The sequence below is a fragment of the Dreissena polymorpha genome, chromosome 3, assembly GCF_020536995.1.
Source record: "Dreissena polymorpha isolate Duluth1 chromosome 3, UMN_Dpol_1.0, whole genome shotgun sequence".
Classification (NCBI taxonomy): Eukaryota; Metazoa; Mollusca; class Bivalvia; order Myida; family Dreissenidae; genus Dreissena; species Dreissena polymorpha.
Window position 1 is genome coordinate 33,790,835 of NC_068357.1, and position 17,752 is coordinate 33,808,586.

The window sequence follows — 17,752 nt, forward strand, 5'->3', positions numbered from 1 at the left end:
CATATGGCGCACAAGGCAGCCACGGCACATTGACTTATTTCCCTCATGGGTACCCATTTATACACCTGGGTAGAGAGGAACAAATGTGGGATAAATTTCTTGCTCAAGGAAATTTCAGCGGTCAGGGCGGGATTCGAACCCGGGACCTCTCGATCCCCAGGCCAGCGTCCTACCATTAGACCACTGCTCCCACTTACCATTGCACCATTTGCAAGCCCATCTTCTGTATGAATGTTCACAGTTAAGTCATAAATCATGTCAACAACTACAGTTAGGGAACTGTGAAGGTTTGCAGTTTTATTTGGATCGTTGGGCAGAGTCCTAATTGCATTTTCTTGCCTTTCTCTGGTAAGCTTTGGAGAAACCACGCTGGTAAAACTTGATATTATAACTTTTTCTGTGGCCATTTTACTGATAAAGGAATCATTGAAAGAGTGCATGGAAAAGTTCTCTGCAAAGAGATGGGGGGCATTGATGTCATACAAAGGAGAAGAAACGCTTATTTCACATAGTTTGAGTCTTGCCATATCAACATCTGTAGCCTGATTAACTCTGAGCCTGTTGAGTAACTCGGAGAATTCAAGGTCGTCTTTTTGTCTCATTATTTCAGTTAGTTCAAAAATGTTAAAATGTTCTTTCAAAAGGTTGGAAGCTAACGCTGTAGCATTACAAGTTAAATCATTAAATATCCAATTTCCACTAACAGGTTTTAACTGATAGAGATCACCAACAGCAATGACACTTACACCACCAAACGGTATTCTTGTTCCTTTCAGTTCTTGAAGTCTTTGATCAATGAAGCAGAGCATGGAATTGCTAACCATCGAAACTTCATTAATGATTACCACTGATAATCTCCTATATTTTGATTGAAATGAATTCAAATTATCACAAGTAAATGTTTGATCAGATTGCTTATACTTTTGCATAAATGCTGATGAAATAGTTGAGCCAATTATATTGAAGGCAGCTTTGCCAGTAAAAGCACAAAGAAGCACTCTTACGTCATCAGCATTTTCTCCATCTTTCATGTTTAGAAATCGATATAATGTTTGGTACAATGCTTTTATAACAACACTTTTTCCAACGCCAGCACCACCGGTAAGAAATGTGTAAATGGGCTCATCTCTGGTTTTGATCAAATGAATGACATGATTGTAGAATTGCTTTTTTTTGTATTTAGGTTACATATGAGTTTTCTGTAGTCAGTTTCAGATAAAATGTTTTCATTTGTTACAGTTGTTGGAGCAAAAACATAACAACCTAGTTCATTACCAATATCATATTCTGTGTGTTCAAATACTCTATCAGGATTAAAGTAAATAAATGAATCAGAATCAACAGCTTCTTCCTCAGCAGTGTCGCCTTCCATTTGTTCGGTACTTGGTGCAATGTCATCAAAACCATCACAGTCTGCTTCAACTACATCTCTAGCTAGCTCTAATTCATCTGCAAAATGTTCATACTCTTTACATTTGGCATCAATGATTCTCTACATAGACAGATAGTGAGATTTGAAAGTATCAAACTTCCCGAGCAAATCTTTGTCTTCATCTTTCCATGGATAAAATAGCAGCAGCTTTTCTCTGAAGTGATTTTTTTCATCAGTTTTTTATTGAAACGGACATAACGAATGACTTTCTTATTTTCCCTTCTACATATTTTTACACCATTTTTTTAATGTAAGAATAGTATCATCAGTTCCAAATGTGACATCATCATACTCATGAGAATCCTTGTCATCATCTGCAATAAGATTTTCCTCACTTTCTTCATCATTTAATTTTGGCAAATTTTCTGGATAATGAATGTTGATCTGAGAAACATAATCAGTAAGCACCAATTGTTTAAAGCTGATGGACGCCTACAATATCTTTGTAAGAGGATGTCTGACATAACATCTGTTGAATCATTTGGCATTTCATCAAGCAGTGATTTTTGCTTTAACAATTGAATACGTTGATTTTGAGGGGAAGTGTTGATGAATACAACATCTCTGGTGCTCTTTGTGAGTGACATTCCAAGAACTAAATATACAGATTCCTGGGCACTAACTTCAACACTATTTGAAAAGACATTGCCAATATGTCGCACTTGTTTCTTGATATCAAGATTTCCATTTCTGGCTTCTTTTGCTGCAGCATGCATTAAATTACTCATACCTCTCTGTGATTTAGGAAACAATGTACATCGCACATGCATAAGAATCAAGAACAAATTGAATGTCTATGTTTGCCTTCCAAGCTTTCAAAACAGATTCATTATATAAATTGACTCGTATGTCTTTAGGAGATCGCTTTAAGAAGATGTATTCTGCTTCAGGCATCTGCACAACAGTTTTGAGAAACTCCTAATATGTTTTATCATACCCATCTTTGTGATCATTTATTTTCTTTTGAAGATTTTGATACAATTTATAGTATTTGTCTTTGTCTTCTTCAAGAGGATCTAAAACCATGGTCTCAGAAAGAGGGGGCAATGGATAACCAAAGCGACACAATTTGTCTTCTCTCTTGCGACAGGTTCTTGGGTGTTTATGAAGTTGAAGTTCATTTAAGGACCCAAGAGCATCAATTTTAGAAGAACACTGCAAAAACTGATTCACATAAAGAGATATTTCTTCATTGCTGGTACTCCAAACTTTTGAGCATTTTCTATCCATACAAGCATGTGAATGTGTGGAGAACCACGCTGTTGGAATTCAACTCTGTAAAAATAATCTGTTAATTTACCAAGTGGTTTATGCTCACTTGTCAGCACAATGTTGATAAACTCCTGAACCCTGTGGTCAAAATATATTGAACATGTTACAGGATCTTTTTGCATTAGCTTTTTTTTTTCTTCCCAAGTAAGATGTTCAATCTGTGTATTATTAAATTCCTTGCCTAGATTCAACTTTGAGAGCATTTTTAGTAGATCAGGCCACCCAGTATCAGCAGAAGATAGTGACATAAACCTTGTTTCAAAAAATAGGCTGGAGAATTGCGCAGTTGCTTGAATATGTAATGGCCTTCACTTTTTTTAACCATATTGTCCATGAAATTTGGATCTTTAGCCTGAATGACAGTAATTTTCTTGCTGATATCTTTGCATCTTCGAACAGCAAGATTGACTTTATCATTTATTTGTTTCATTTGCATTTTCTTCAGTTTAAAAATATGTTTGGAACACTGTTAGCAGCCCGTCTATCTTTACTGCGTAATTCCCATTTAGCAATGTCACTATAATGAACTGGAACAAGCCTTTGATCGTTATCCAATCGTCTCTGACCACAGAAAATAGAAGGAAAACAGAGATATTCTGCATCTATTTCTTGATATAAACTCAATGGCCTTTGACCTTCACCTGGTGCAAATGTGAATGTTGCATTTCTATTTTAAATATTTGCATCATCTCATAGAGTGTCAATGTTTCCAACATTTTCTTGAACCACTTCTTCAGCATCTGAATCATAAAGGTCTTGTTTTGATCCACTTTCATTACAAGACTCAATGTGAGTATCATCAGGTAGTGAGTTATCTGATGTGTTGCACAAATTTTTTTCTGCTTCATCAGAGTTGGACTCAGTAACAGTTCTTTTCCAATCTGGATCTAATGCAATATTAGTGTTTTTGTACGAATCACTATGTTTAATTAACCAGTCCAAAGCAGCTAAAACAATCAATGGGCGAATATTTTCCGAAAAAGCACAGGATTTATATGACAATTTTTTTTTAATTTCACAGCAATTGTTATATTTTCATCAAGCGGTCTTGGCAAGGCATTAACAACAGGGTGTATATCAACAGGTTCATTAACAATATTTCCTTTTATAGACAAATGTCGTCCCCTGGGCAATTCTCGTATCTGCATGAAAGGTATTCTTAAAGCAATTAAGCGTTCCTCTAATGAGTGAAGATCCAATTCTTTTGGCTTAACTGGCCACTGCACGCCATTAATTACTGATAGCTTTGGTATTTTTCTTTGGGCGATATTTACTTTACATGTAGTACAAATCCATTGTTTTGCATCAACAGACACCAAAGTAGTCAAATACTTTTCCTTGTCTTTTTTTGACAGGCATGTAGCTTCAGAAACACTTTGTCGGAACCAGGTTTGTTCACAGTAACTGCAGACAAAGATTGGTCCAATCTCAATTGCTGCATGGAATTTATCAATGCAATCATTTATCGTTTTACCTGACTTCCTTTGTTTAGAAGCAATACATTCATGTTGACGGTAATCATTACTTTTTCTTTTTGCTGCTTTTTGCACTCGATTTGATATGGCCTCTAAACTTTTATTTCTCAAAATTGACCCACATTGTTTTTCTTTATTCTTTCTGTTTCTAAATTATAAGGATCTTATCTTGCTTTCCTTTTTTTTTTTTGCTATGAAATCTTCATTCTGCCTTGCTTTCCTCTTTGAAATCAATGTTCTTTTTTTCAATAAGTTGTATTGTAGGTGATTGCCTAAAGGTTCTCCGTGCGTCTCTTTCTTTTGCTATGAAATCTTCATTCTGCCTTGCTTTCCTCTTTGAAATCAATGTTCTTTTTTTTCAAGAAATTGTATTGTAGGTGATTGCCTAAAGGTTCTCCTTGCGTCTCTTTCTTTTGCTATGAAATCTTCATTCTGCCTTGCTTTCCTCTTTGAAATCAATGTTCTTTCTTTTTCAAGAATTTGTATTGTAGGTGATTGCCTAAAGGTTCTCATTGCGTCTCTTTCTTTTGCTATGAAATCTTCATTCTGTCTTGCTTTCTTCTTTGAAATAAATGTTCTTTCTTTTTCAAGAAGTTGTATTGTAGGTGATTGCCTATTAGTTCTTCTTGCGCCTCTTTCTTTTGCTTTAAAATCTTCATTCTGCCTTGCTTTTCTCATTGAATTCCCTGTTCTTTTTCTCTCAATGAACTTATTTTGTGCTAATGATCTGAAATTTCTTCTACATTCATTTTCTTTCTGTCTAAATTTGTCAGATTGTCTTTGTCTTTGTTTGTACAAAGAAATATATGCTTTTTTTTCAATGTTCTTTGTTTGTTTATGAATTTCATGTCTCTGTTTTTGATCATTAAAGTATTTACTTATCACAGTTGCTGAATTGTCTTTAGTACAGACTTGCGGAAACGTTTCTTCATTACATAAAGTATTGTTTTTTTGTTTGATGACTCATTCTTTCTTAAGTAGCAGAACTATTGTTTACATTTGTATCCCCAACAATCCACATATCCTGTGCTTTAAGCACACCAATATCATCATTTGTGTAGTCGTTGGAGGGATCTTTAGCGTAAGTTTCACAGCAGTCATGATCTGTTTCACAATACAATCCAACCGGCAGCAATACAGTTCCTCCAGTGATGTCAATATGCATACTTGTATACATAGAGTACAAGAAAAGTACTAAATCTTCTAAATTATTGAAAGTTGCTAAGGCTGATGTGCCATCTGGAGATGATAAACCATCTGGACCATGAGAGTGGGAGTCAAATAAAAAATACTTCACACATTTTATGAACACTGCTGAGCAAATGACACCAGTCATAATCAGCATGTATGAACTTTTATGAAAAACAGTATGGAATGCTTCGTATAAAGATGGCATGTGAGAACTATTGAATGTTTGTATGCATACACCTGAAACAATGTCATATTTATTAACAATTATTTGTCTGTCAAGAATATTCACTCAATTAGGAATTTCTTGAAAGCACAATAGCTTATTAATAGTTCTGTTCTCTCTTTCCAAGGTGGAGACTGTTTTATTGTACACAAGGTCTCCAACACAGAGTATCTGGTCTAAATGTTGTGATGTTTTAACATGAGAATATTTTGCATAAATCAAAGTACATAAAGCATTTATTGTGCATTGACTACCACGTGTTTTAAAACTAAATCTACTATCAGATTGATGGAAGGGTCCTGTAACTATATTTGAAAAAGCCATTCCATGCAAAACATTCATGTGTTGTTGTGTAGACTTTGACATTTGTTCACTGTCAGGATGTTTTTGTTCATCACTAATACTTGCACATTGGATATTTATTTGCCCATACCCATAGACAAAGTGGTTTTGAATACTTGTGTGGTTAACATTGCGAGTGATAGCATCAAGTTCATGAACATTTTTTGTTTTTGTATGCCTCTTTTGTTGTGAGGGTGTTTTGGAACTTTCTGATTGAATTGTCAGAAAATTATCTGTAGACGTTTTACATGAACTATTCTGACTACGCAAATCTGGCTCAAAACTGTTGTTGCCCATATTTAACAAATCTTGTTTTGCTTCATTATGTTTATGAGCAGATCTGAGTTTGTTAACGTATAAATCTCATTGCATGCTTTCTGTTTTGATCCTCTTTTTTAAATTCAGTAGTAGCACGATCTTCTCTAACTGCATCCTTTATAGTTAAATTATGTTTTATTGCATGTGCTTGCTTTTGCATACATTTCGTAAATGATCGTGCAGCTTCAGATGCAGATGTTGTTGCTTCAACCACACTTGTAGTATTTTTCAGAGCAGATTATGTGCCAATCATCATATCTGAGGTACAATTTGTAGCATGTCTGCGGCATGCACATCACAAGTGGTTTCCATACTTGCCTCAGATGTCACAATAGGGTGAATCATACTCACATCTGCATTTTGTAACCAATCGTCAAATGTTGCAGACCCTTGGGAATATGTGGGGCTTTTCAGACCCTCAACAATTAGTTCACCAGAGTTCTCAAAAACTCCATCACTACCACCCTCTGAAATTCTTTTCTGCCTCATCATCTCCCTACTTGCAGCACCTTTCTGCTGAACAGAACGTTTTTTTAGCTTGGGCATTCTCCTAAGACAAATTTCACATGTGGTAAAACAAGACTTAAGACGTCTCACAAAAAAGCATATGGTAAGATCAGGGTATTTATCTATAATTAACGTAATAATGTCTTGTTTAATAAAAAGAAAATAATAGAGACAACATAAACATAGCATGAAAAAGGTCTAAAAGCATAAATCAAAAGTACACTTTATAATGGTCAGGTTGTAAACTTGGAAAAAAAATTATGCTCATAAAGATTATCACCATGTTTGAAGATGATATTATTTAAACTAATTGAGTAAACTAAATAATGATATCAAAAGAACATGTGTACTTGGCAAGTATTATTAAAACTAAAAATGTGACTAACAGTATTACAATCTTTCACTAGCGACATACAAAGAAAACTTCATACCTCTTGAGAACCTTGTCTTTAAACAAACAGGAACTTTTTTCAGACTAACCTTGCATTGATAGTTCCAAATAAAAAATCAATAAATCATGTTTAAAACACTAATCTTTGATAATTACACACAAAATACATGCCATATCAATAATGTAAAAAGGTAAATAAATCCTGTTCAAAACACAAATCTTTGATAATTACAATAAATTGCACACAAAATTCACACTTTATAAATCAATAAAGTAAAAAAAACAACAATTCCTGTTTAAAACACAAATCTTTCATGATAACACAAAACATTCACATCACACTAATGAAGTGTGTGCCTTCAAATTGATAACTTGTTAGAAATCACAGACATCAAAAATCTTTGATGCTGTTATCAGCTTGTGCCTCTACATAACCATCATGCATCAGAAGAAAACAGAGACTGCCAAGGCCACAGTTAAAATGTTGTTGGTTTGCTCTTTAACATCCCTATATTTTACAGGACTGGTGAGTACGTGGGTAGGAAAATTATTTTATTTTATCAGAGAAAATATATTTTTAATACACTAATAGTCTATGAATATTTAAAACACTGTTATTAAAGGACAGTTGCAGTGTACGAAACCCTATGTACCTTAACCATATCTTGTTTGCTGTTTTCTTGCATAGATTAATATCAAATGCATGCTTATGTGTTATTACATCAAATATATGTCCAATAAATGATGTAAATTCCTCAAATGCATTTGTAATTATTTAACTGAAATATTGCTTTTCCTTTTGCGCGCATCGGGCACTTCGTAATGTTCTAAAATTATGACCAATCTAGAAGCGTATTTAATTTAAGAAGCGTTTTCCAAAATGTATTTATACTTTTATGAAAAATGGACGAAATAATTTTTCAATGAAAATAAAAGAGTTTGTTATGGATATTATATGCATGGGATTAAAAACAAATTGCTCCTTATTGCAGTTATATTTCCATACGTTTTAATCAAGTATTCTCGCGTATAAGTGGACGTTATTTCAACAAACTTTCGTTTATTCTGTAATTTCGTTCTGCTACGTGACCTACTTTTCTACTTATAATCTGTTTACGAATATACAATGATTTTCATGGTTGACACATGCTTATCAAAACATCGAGAGTATATTAATGAAGCAGGCATTATATCTTGGTCGATTGGGCAATTAAAAAACCCAGTGGCCCTTTGTTCTGAAACCACATGTCGCCAAATAGCAAGATATTTAATTGTAATAAAACTGCAAGGCGTCTTGATAAGACTCTAACCCCCAACTGCAATAAAAAAGAGGCCAACAATTCAGAAATTTTTCGGTGGTTGTCCTGGTAATTATGCGATAAAAATCTGTTGTTTTAATAGGTTGATGTATTTATCAAGTTCTACGGATATTTTTTAAACATTACAATAATTGAATATGAAGTTTAGGAGCTAAAAAGAGATAGATTTGCATTGAAAATGAATAAAAGCACACCACAGTCAACTTTACAGGACTATAACTCATGTATAAATTAAGATAGAAACATATAGTTTTCATCACACGAAAGGAAATTCTATTAGTTATTACTTTTATGTTGAGTGTTTTTCAATATTCGACTATAATGTGAAAATTAGGTTCAAGGACAATGAGGGTCATAAAACAGCGTTTTTCCAATGATGCCTGTAAAGATGGCCTACAGATATTGATCAGGTGGCTATCAGCCACTGATAAGCAGGCAGCTAAGTTTGGTGGTAACTGAAAAGGCATATGTTGGCCAATTGGCTATCAGGGAAAGGGTTAATTTCTCCCACTGACCCATTAAGCCACAGTAAAGATCAATACACATCTCAGAGTTGTTCTATTTGTAGACCAGCTGCTTAGTGATTGTTCTATTTTTAGATCAGTGACTTGACTCTCTTTGTCTCCTTTGTCTGGTGCTTATGTAAATAAGGCACACACTATGCCACTTTGTATGTTTGTGTATTTTAGCTCAACTGAGCACTGCTTTCATATCACAATATTTAATACTCATTTAATGACACAAATCCCTACTAATCAACTATAGCTTTAATTTCGTATAGCATATTTTTTATATACTGTCAGTATATTTATATTTTGTGACGCGTACAATAACCGTTGCGCAGCAAGGACGCCTTTGCTCATGTTACATGTCAAATTGGTTCATGTTTCAGGATAAATGGGTAGCCAAGGAAACCATGCTAAAGATTAACGGGGCCGTGACGTCATGGTAACCGCTGACCTGTGAATAATGGAATATGTCTGGAGCGATGTAAAATAAACTGTTATCACATGCTTTAGTATATTTTGTTTTTCGTGTTATACTGTCAATTATGTTTATCTTACACATATGTGAACAACATTTTAATAGTTCTCAGTAGCTTATCATTCGTTGACAGACAAATTGCGGAACGGTATTATGGTGAAATAAGTCGCAAAAAAGATGACTCACATCAGTATGACGTATTTTAGCATGAAAGATATACTTTATGCTTTACCTATTTCCTTTTAAATGAAACGGAATAGCAATACGTGTTATAAATTACGCTTTTTATTTTCACGTAATTTGTATGCTCTCATGGCACATATATTTTATAAAACTCACAGTCATTTTCTATAAAAGCAAAAATGTCACTTGATATATTGTTTATACTCAAGAATGAAAAGAAAAACAAACAATTAAAATCATCTATATTTACTCTGTAAAGGTTTGAGAAATGTCACACGAATTTTTGATTTTCTGTTCTGTTCATCGACATTAAACCGCATTAATTTTTCAGTCGGTTACATGTTTACTTCCTTAATTGTTGAACCTACAAATGTGCGGTTTGCCATGAGGTAGGTATTGTTTCGAAATAATGCTACAGTAGGAGGATGTAGCAAACTCGGCGCAGAGATGATTGGTTCAGAACATAGCTTTATCGTATCCCTGTCGCCATTGCATTCCTTTGTAATAATTGCCGATACAAATATTATTGTAATTTCAAGTGAATTAAAGATAAAACTATAAATCCGCTCGGATCTTGAAGGATTTTTCGAGACGCAATGTGTCATTATCACTGAAATTGACATTTTGGTAAAATTGTGTGATGACAGTCATTTCCAGTCAACTAGCTCTTTCCCTGAAGAGTGGGTCAATAATACAGTATAAAGAAGTGAAACTCCAGTTGCTCCAGCAGTATTGTATTCTTATAATACACACGTTAGTGGTCCTGTATTTATGGCAAGTGACCATCGCCAAAACAATACGAAACAACATACTTACATAGTAGAATAAAGCTGGGGTCACCGCCTTGGAACGGTCTATGCAAAGCACTGGGTGTTTAAACCGGTTTTAGAGCGCTCAGCCTCACACTTGGCCCAGCAATATTCATATAATTTCTGCATTGAATAAGACCTGGTTCATGAAAATCGCTGCACAATTGATGAAGTAATGGCTGTTCAAAGCGATGCATCCTGTTTTCGGTTGATTTGGTGTTGAATACCTTGTTATATATATATATTTGGTAGTGAATTTTTTTTTCATAAAAGTTTATTTTTCGTTATAATATGATTATTTATCATTCAAAGTGATGTTTTCACTAATTAATATCATAGCCACACGCTAATCACCTGTGATAATATCATATTAGCCCACCAGCAATGAAATGTAAACTGTAGTATGAATAAATTAAAGCGTCTGGGTGAACGACCTGCAAACCTGTTTGATAAGCGTCAACTCAATGATTGATCAAGGGAGATAAACCAATACAGTGTGTAATAAACGCCTTTATTAAGCTATTTCTGACAAAATGCTTAGTTCACACAAAAAAGAACTTGACTTATTGGACTAACTGCGTAGAACTTTCGCTTGACAAATGGTTTACATGCAAGACTGCTAGGCAGAACATCGCCTTTGTCTTGAACAAAGCATTCTCTCCCTTGAGGCATGTATTTATAAGGTCCCATCATCAACATGGAAATGATGGCAAATGTTTTTGCTGAAAAAATATTTGGTATTGCAGAGTACGTTAAGACTTTTTTACTTTTGGTTAAAGTTTACCGGTACTAGTGCATTTTTACAAAAGTATGTAGTTAACAATTTTCTCTAAATAAAAAAAGATATGCATTATAGACAAGGGACAACAGAGTACATTTTAAAATCTCTGTACTTGCTCAATGAGTGTCTTAACCCTTTGCATGCTGGGAAATTTGTCGTCTGCTAAAATGTCGTCTACTGAATTTCTAAAATCAGCATTTTCTTCGATTTTTTTCAAAGAATATTATCAGAATAGCAAACAGTTTGGATCCTGATGAGACGCCACGTTCTGTGGCGTCTCATCTGGATCCAAATTGTTTGCAAAGGCCTTCAAAATTAGGTTCCCGCACTGAAAGGGTTAACACGGCCATTTTACCATTTACTAACTTTGTTATGCTAGATAAAGGCTTTTGTTTGCTTTGAGTTGGTTATTTGAGTTCTGTCTAACAACATGCTATGTGTCAAAGAAAAAGTGGCCTAGTTGTAACAAAATCATTTGCTATAAACGGAACCAGAGATAGAGGAAATCTATCTAAATGCCGGCATTCATAGTAAATGACCCCAGCACTCATTTTCTAGGTTATTGTTTACCACTTGTAAAATGTTCTGACACTTAGAGTAATAATGTCCTGTTATATTGCTTCATTTAATTTTTCTTTTCTTACATAAGTATTTATTCTAGAAGATAGGAAATTGGCTCTTAGCACTTCACCATTTAAAACAATGAAAATGATTTTAGAGACACTCTAAAGATCGTTCAGTTAAACTCAACTAAAAATATGGTTGTGCTTTTTGTTAAACCATTTATGCCTAGCGTCTAGAAAAAAGGTCTTGGCAAACAGCGTAGACCCAGATGAGACGCTGCATGATGCCGCGTCTCATCCTGGTCTACGCTGTTTGCTAATAGGAATTTCTGTAATAATTATATTCTAAATATAGAAATAAATATACTACGCATCCCTAATTTTGGAGATAAATTGATCCAATTTCGAAACAAGGGGAGAATCCACTAGGCTTAAATGGATTAAAATAAACAATTTTGATTAATGATGTAAACATCTTGGCACATGTGAAATATAAAGTTAATTAAGTAAACCATGTCCATACATAAAAATAAATTGATGTTGTTTTTTTTAATTAAAGAATTCAATTGTTAATCAGGGCGTAAAATAAGAATTTCCCTTTAATGTTTTCCGGACATCTGATCCATACATCTTTAAAGAAAGAATTCATATATTAAAAATTGACATGTTATTTGTTGATATACAACTTAATTCAAACTTTTACGCTGGCCTTTTCTGATATGATTATGATTTTAGAAGCCCCTGTCTCTTTTTTAAAATATTAAAAATTGTTTAATAAAAATTATACATACAATTCTGTAATTTAAGGTGAGTGTAGTATTCACTGTCATTTTAAAACTTTCAATGGGATCCTTTTACCAGTATTATTAGTGTTTTTTTTCATAAAAATCATGTTTGTGTAAAAAGCTGAACAGTTCCAGCAAGACGATTCACCATATGAGCAGCGTTCTGGAAAACTTAACGCTTAACGCATGTGGGTAAAGTTTCATCCCAGATTAGCCTGTGCAGTCCGCACAGTCTAATCAGGGACGACACTTTCCTCTTTTATGACATTTTTCGTTTAAATGAAGTCTCTTCTTAGCAAAAATCCAATTTAGGCAGAAAGTGTTGTCCCTGATTAGCCTGTGCGGACTGCACCGGCCAATCTGGGAGGACACTTTACGCACAAGCATTATGCCCAGTTTTCTCAGAAAACGACTCATATTATCCTGTTTGTTCATGGTAAGTGTTCTAATTTGATCCAGTGCTATATTCTGAACCTGAATCTGAATAAATACGTTGCAGCGACCAACATTGGCTTTTATTCCACGGGGAGTGCGCATGGAGTTAATATGAGCTAGGCAAATGTCCCACTTTTGCCCATATTGAGGCCTTAATTAAAACACTCATTAGATGTTGAGTTCACAGTGCTTTGACTGAGTTAATTCCAGTCAAGATGGGTTGTTGAAAGAATGAGAATTTATAGTTATCCGCTCAGTAGTGGCTGGAAGCACTTAGCTATTGTTCACTGATTTTAAGACTATATTTTGATGGATGTAGTCTTCAAACTTCTTCAAACTTATATTATGGTTAATTACTACATGAGATAAAATGTGTAAATAAAAAACATAAAATCAGGTGCTGACCATTATATACACATAAGTCAATGTATGAATATAAATGACAATAATATTTTTGGAATGAATGTTTCTCAATTTAAGTTTTAAAATCATTACATGTGAAATAATCAAATAAATAAAAAACAAAAACAAATTAAGGATATCCCTTTCTACTCTTTCATTAAACCTTAAAAAGTACTGTTTTGAAGGATCGTGTTAAAGAATGTTTCATTTTTATGGCATTGTTTCAATGTGGTACAATTAATTAAACTGTAATAATTGCTTCAATAGTATATATTGATATGATAACGTGCCATCCGAAATCTTTACTTTTATTTTGATAGCAGTTTCAGCAACTAACCTGTTCGGATGGTGGACGCCGCTCGCGATCACTACCATACCCGTTCATTCTATCACTCATATTAGCACTGCTCAATTCCACTATCCCAGAATCATGTTTACTTTGCAATGAAAATAAGTTTCCTTTATTGCGAATATAACACCTATTCACAACTCGCGTCTGCTTTCACCTGTGCCAAATCAAGTTACTGAAAGCACGTGATCTGATATAATCTGAAGGGTAAAATGCGTAGGTGATCGAGTGACAAACTGTCAACGCGTAAAGCGAATTTGATACCGGTGGGTTTGTATTACGCGCCAAAACTTGCAAGGGCGACGACAAATCCAAGCGCAATTATTTGTGCATTCTCGTTTATCTCTCTTTTGAAAAATATACGTATTTGTCATTAATGGCTCATTTTACAAATTAATTATATATTTTCAATCTACTCAGTGCCGGATTAGCACCGTGGAAGCCCATAGGAAGTGAAACTTGTGTGGCCTACGACCCAGACCCCTAGTTGGCCTAGTGCCTACTAGAACGCAAGTGCACAGTCGATTTCACTCGTTTAAATGTGCCTACCAGTGCAAATGCCCACAAGACATACAATATGACAATTTTCTTTTATAAGAAATGTCATTTCTATACTGTAATGGCTAAGTTAAAAAAATAATCGTTCGTCTCGGTCTCATTGGGCCCCAAAAGGTCGCGGGGGCCATAGGCAGTTGGATTCTCTGCCAAATGTGTTCCGAGAGTGAATCTACAGCAATGTAGTTCAAGACTGAAAGAAATAACCAACCATATTATATTTCTGACGAATTCCTCAATTACAAAACATGAGCGTTAAATGTAGGATGAGTGTGCGTATACAGTAGATCTAATGATATTTGCATTGATACCGTTGCTGAGGTTGTTGTTTTTTGTCAGCAGTACTGGGAAACCATTGACAACTTCACGTTTTATAAAGTGATATGTACCATCTCTCTTTAAAAAGTTCAACAGTACGATCAAAACGAAAATCGAAACACATATAGATCTACTTATACTCATACATGCGTAAATTCAGTGGGATGTCTACAGTAGTTTGAATGGGTGTGAGCTGTTTAACTCACAGTATCATATTGAGCCTATGAGGTCATGACGCGGAAATAAAATATAATTTCCTAATTTTTCGGTACTTATTACATATTTTTTGCGCACTTGATTCACTAACTTTTATTACAAGACGAATACAGTGGTTTAAAACAGGTAGAACCATTTTTGTCGGATGTTATCGGAAAAATTGCGCGGATATTATTATAATGGTAAGTCCTCATAGATGAGTTATTTAAAGTGATATTATGGGCATTTTTCACTGTTGAATTGAGCTGAAAAGAATTAACAGGTCAAAAGAATTTGTTAAAATGTGGTAACTGACCAATTATCTACAACTCATCTTGCTACCAGTTGTTTATAAAATATATATATTATTTTCAATATTTTACATGACTTACCCAGTCCTCTAAGCCGAAATGATCCGTAAAACAAAATTATGTCTTTGTGTCGTATGAACGAATCTGCATGAAAACTACATTTCGATTCACATCGTACATCGAATCATTTCTGTCGTCAGTTGTCAACACAAAAGTAAGGTTGATATTCAAATGGATTATTTTTCTCTTTCCGGGATATTGTTTTAGTATGTTGATGCTGCATTAACATATATAAGTGAATATGAAGTGAAAACACCAAAAATAAACAACGGTTGCGATAGACACCTATATACTGTTAGATGCCCATAATATCACTTTAAAGATGGTTTGTTTTTATACAGATCTATAAATCAGTCGCGTCATTCGACATTTTGGCTTTATGCCATATGCGGCCAGCGAAGCTCCAGACCAGCCTGCGCATTTTCGCAAGGAGCCACTCCGTCCGCTATAAAGTCACCAAATATTGTAAGCGGACAGGGTAGCTCCTGACCAAAGTGAGCTTATGCGGAGGCTGGTCTGGTGCTACTCTGGCCGCATATGGCATAAAACCCATTTTCGCGTGACACGACAAAATGTGTTGTTGTAATTATATGACTCGCATGATATGGTCTTTGATATATGTATTACCGGTACAGGCCCATAAACTGTGAGTGGGACTATTAAGAATTGAGTACCGCTCTCAACTTTGTATTTTTATGTACATGTATCTGGTCCACATAACATCATCATTATTTATAGATTAATGTTATGCCATCTTTATTTATACATATTATTTTAATAAATCGTGATGTTAACGATTGCGAGCCACATAACTAAAACGAAACGTCAATAGTTGATGTTAAATTGAGCCGCGTTCTGAGGAAACTGGGCTTAATGCATGTGCGTAAAGTGTCGTCTCAGATGAGCCTGTGCGAAAAGTGTCGTCCCAGATTAGCCTGTGCAGTCCGCACAGGCTAATCAAGGACGACACTTTCCGCTTTTATGGTATTTTTAGTATCAAGGGAGTCCCTCCTTACCGTAATTTTAGGCGGAAAGTGTCGTCCCTGACTAGCCTGTGCGGACTGCACAGGCTAATCTGGGACGACACTTTTCGCACATGCATTATGCCCAGTTTTCTCAGAACGCGACACAATTTATCGCATTATTCTTTATAAAATATGTCGTTGTACTGCACAACATGTAATGCTGACCATGATAAACACATATATACGGGTAATTTAAAGATGTATTGCTTATTGATACAGATCTATAAATGAGCCGCATCAGGCGAAAATGCTTTTTGTTTACATTTGCGGCAAGTATAGCTCCAGTGCAACCTGTCCGCTTTAACCCATTTATGCCTAGTGGACTCTCCCATCCTTCTATATTGCATCAATTTATTTCCAAAATTAGGTATGTCTAGTATATTTATTTCTATATTTAGAATATTTCTTACAGAAATTCATTTAAGCAAACAGCGCAGACCCTGATGAGACGCCGCATTATGCATTATTTCGCTGTTTGCCAAGGACTTTTTTCTAGACGTTAGGCATAAATGGGTTAATGTCACGCAAGGTTGCGTGGTCTCAATAGCGGACACGGTAGTCTCTGACTAGACTGATCTCAAGCTATACATGGCGCTTATTGCATAAGACCCATTTTCGCTCCAATGTATTGTAATCATACTAATTTACATCACATGATGTCTTCTTTGATATATGTCTCACAGGTATAGGCCCAAAAAATACGAGGGACTACTAAAAGTTGAGAAACACGATTAACCTAGTATGAAACACGATATCATTGTCTTTTATAGATCAATATTATATCATCTTCATTAATACATGATTATTCGAAGAAAGTGACCACTGTATTTTAAAAAACGTCAATATTTCTTATTATTTTCATAATACTTTATAAAATATGTTGTTGTATTGCGAAACGTGTAATTTTAAAAATATTTTCTGCAAGTTTAGTTTTTTGTTACAAAAAAAATACTTTACACACGCAAGTAATGGATGCCTTTCCCGTTTATGAGTTCAACTTTATTTTATTATTCAAATCGTATATTAAACAGAACAGAACAGAACAGATATTTATTACGACTTGTACATAGTACATCGTCAGTGTTAACCATACTATAATAGATATATCAATAGGTCATATGAAAAGTAAGTGATAATACAGAATTTAGTAATGAACATGTATAACACATAAAACATCACAGTAGTGGGAATACCTCAAAAACGGTGATCACATTTTACAACAACAAAAAAATGCGAAAGGGTGGCAATCAGCTATTATGCTGTTAACATATATGAAAATGGACTAAATACAAATAAGTCATTTTAAGTATATATTTTGGGCTGTTGTTCTATTTAATAGAAGGAAATAGCCAACATATATTGCACTGGTTATATAAGGCAGCAAAATGTATAATGAAACATGTCTGTTACACATTTATAGAGATACATGTTTAGTTCCGTACAATAAATGTTAACAATAGAGTTTCTAAAAAATAAACATAAAACTATACATAGGTATTGAGCATTATGCTTAATATATTAGAAGTA

The 17,752-nt window shown here is 34.5% G+C and overlaps 2 protein-coding genes across 5 annotated transcripts in view; one reads left to right on the forward strand and one right to left on the reverse strand.

The window, feature by feature from the left end:
* Positions 1–13,928, reverse strand: part of LOC127873620 (apical junction molecule-like) — a 176,048-nt gene extending 162,120 nt beyond the window's left edge. The window contains exon 1 of the mRNA XM_052417497.1: positions 13,750–13,928. Coding sequence (XP_052273457.1) covers positions 13,750–13,809 — 60 coding nt within the window. The 5' untranslated portion in view covers positions 13,810–13,928. The remainder of the gene's footprint in view (positions 1–13,749) is intronic.
* The window catches only part of LOC127873623 (uncharacterized), a 56,837-nt gene that overhangs the window by 30,914 nt on the left and 8,171 nt on the right, over positions 1–17,752 (forward strand). The gene's annotated exons all lie outside the window — the stretch shown is intronic.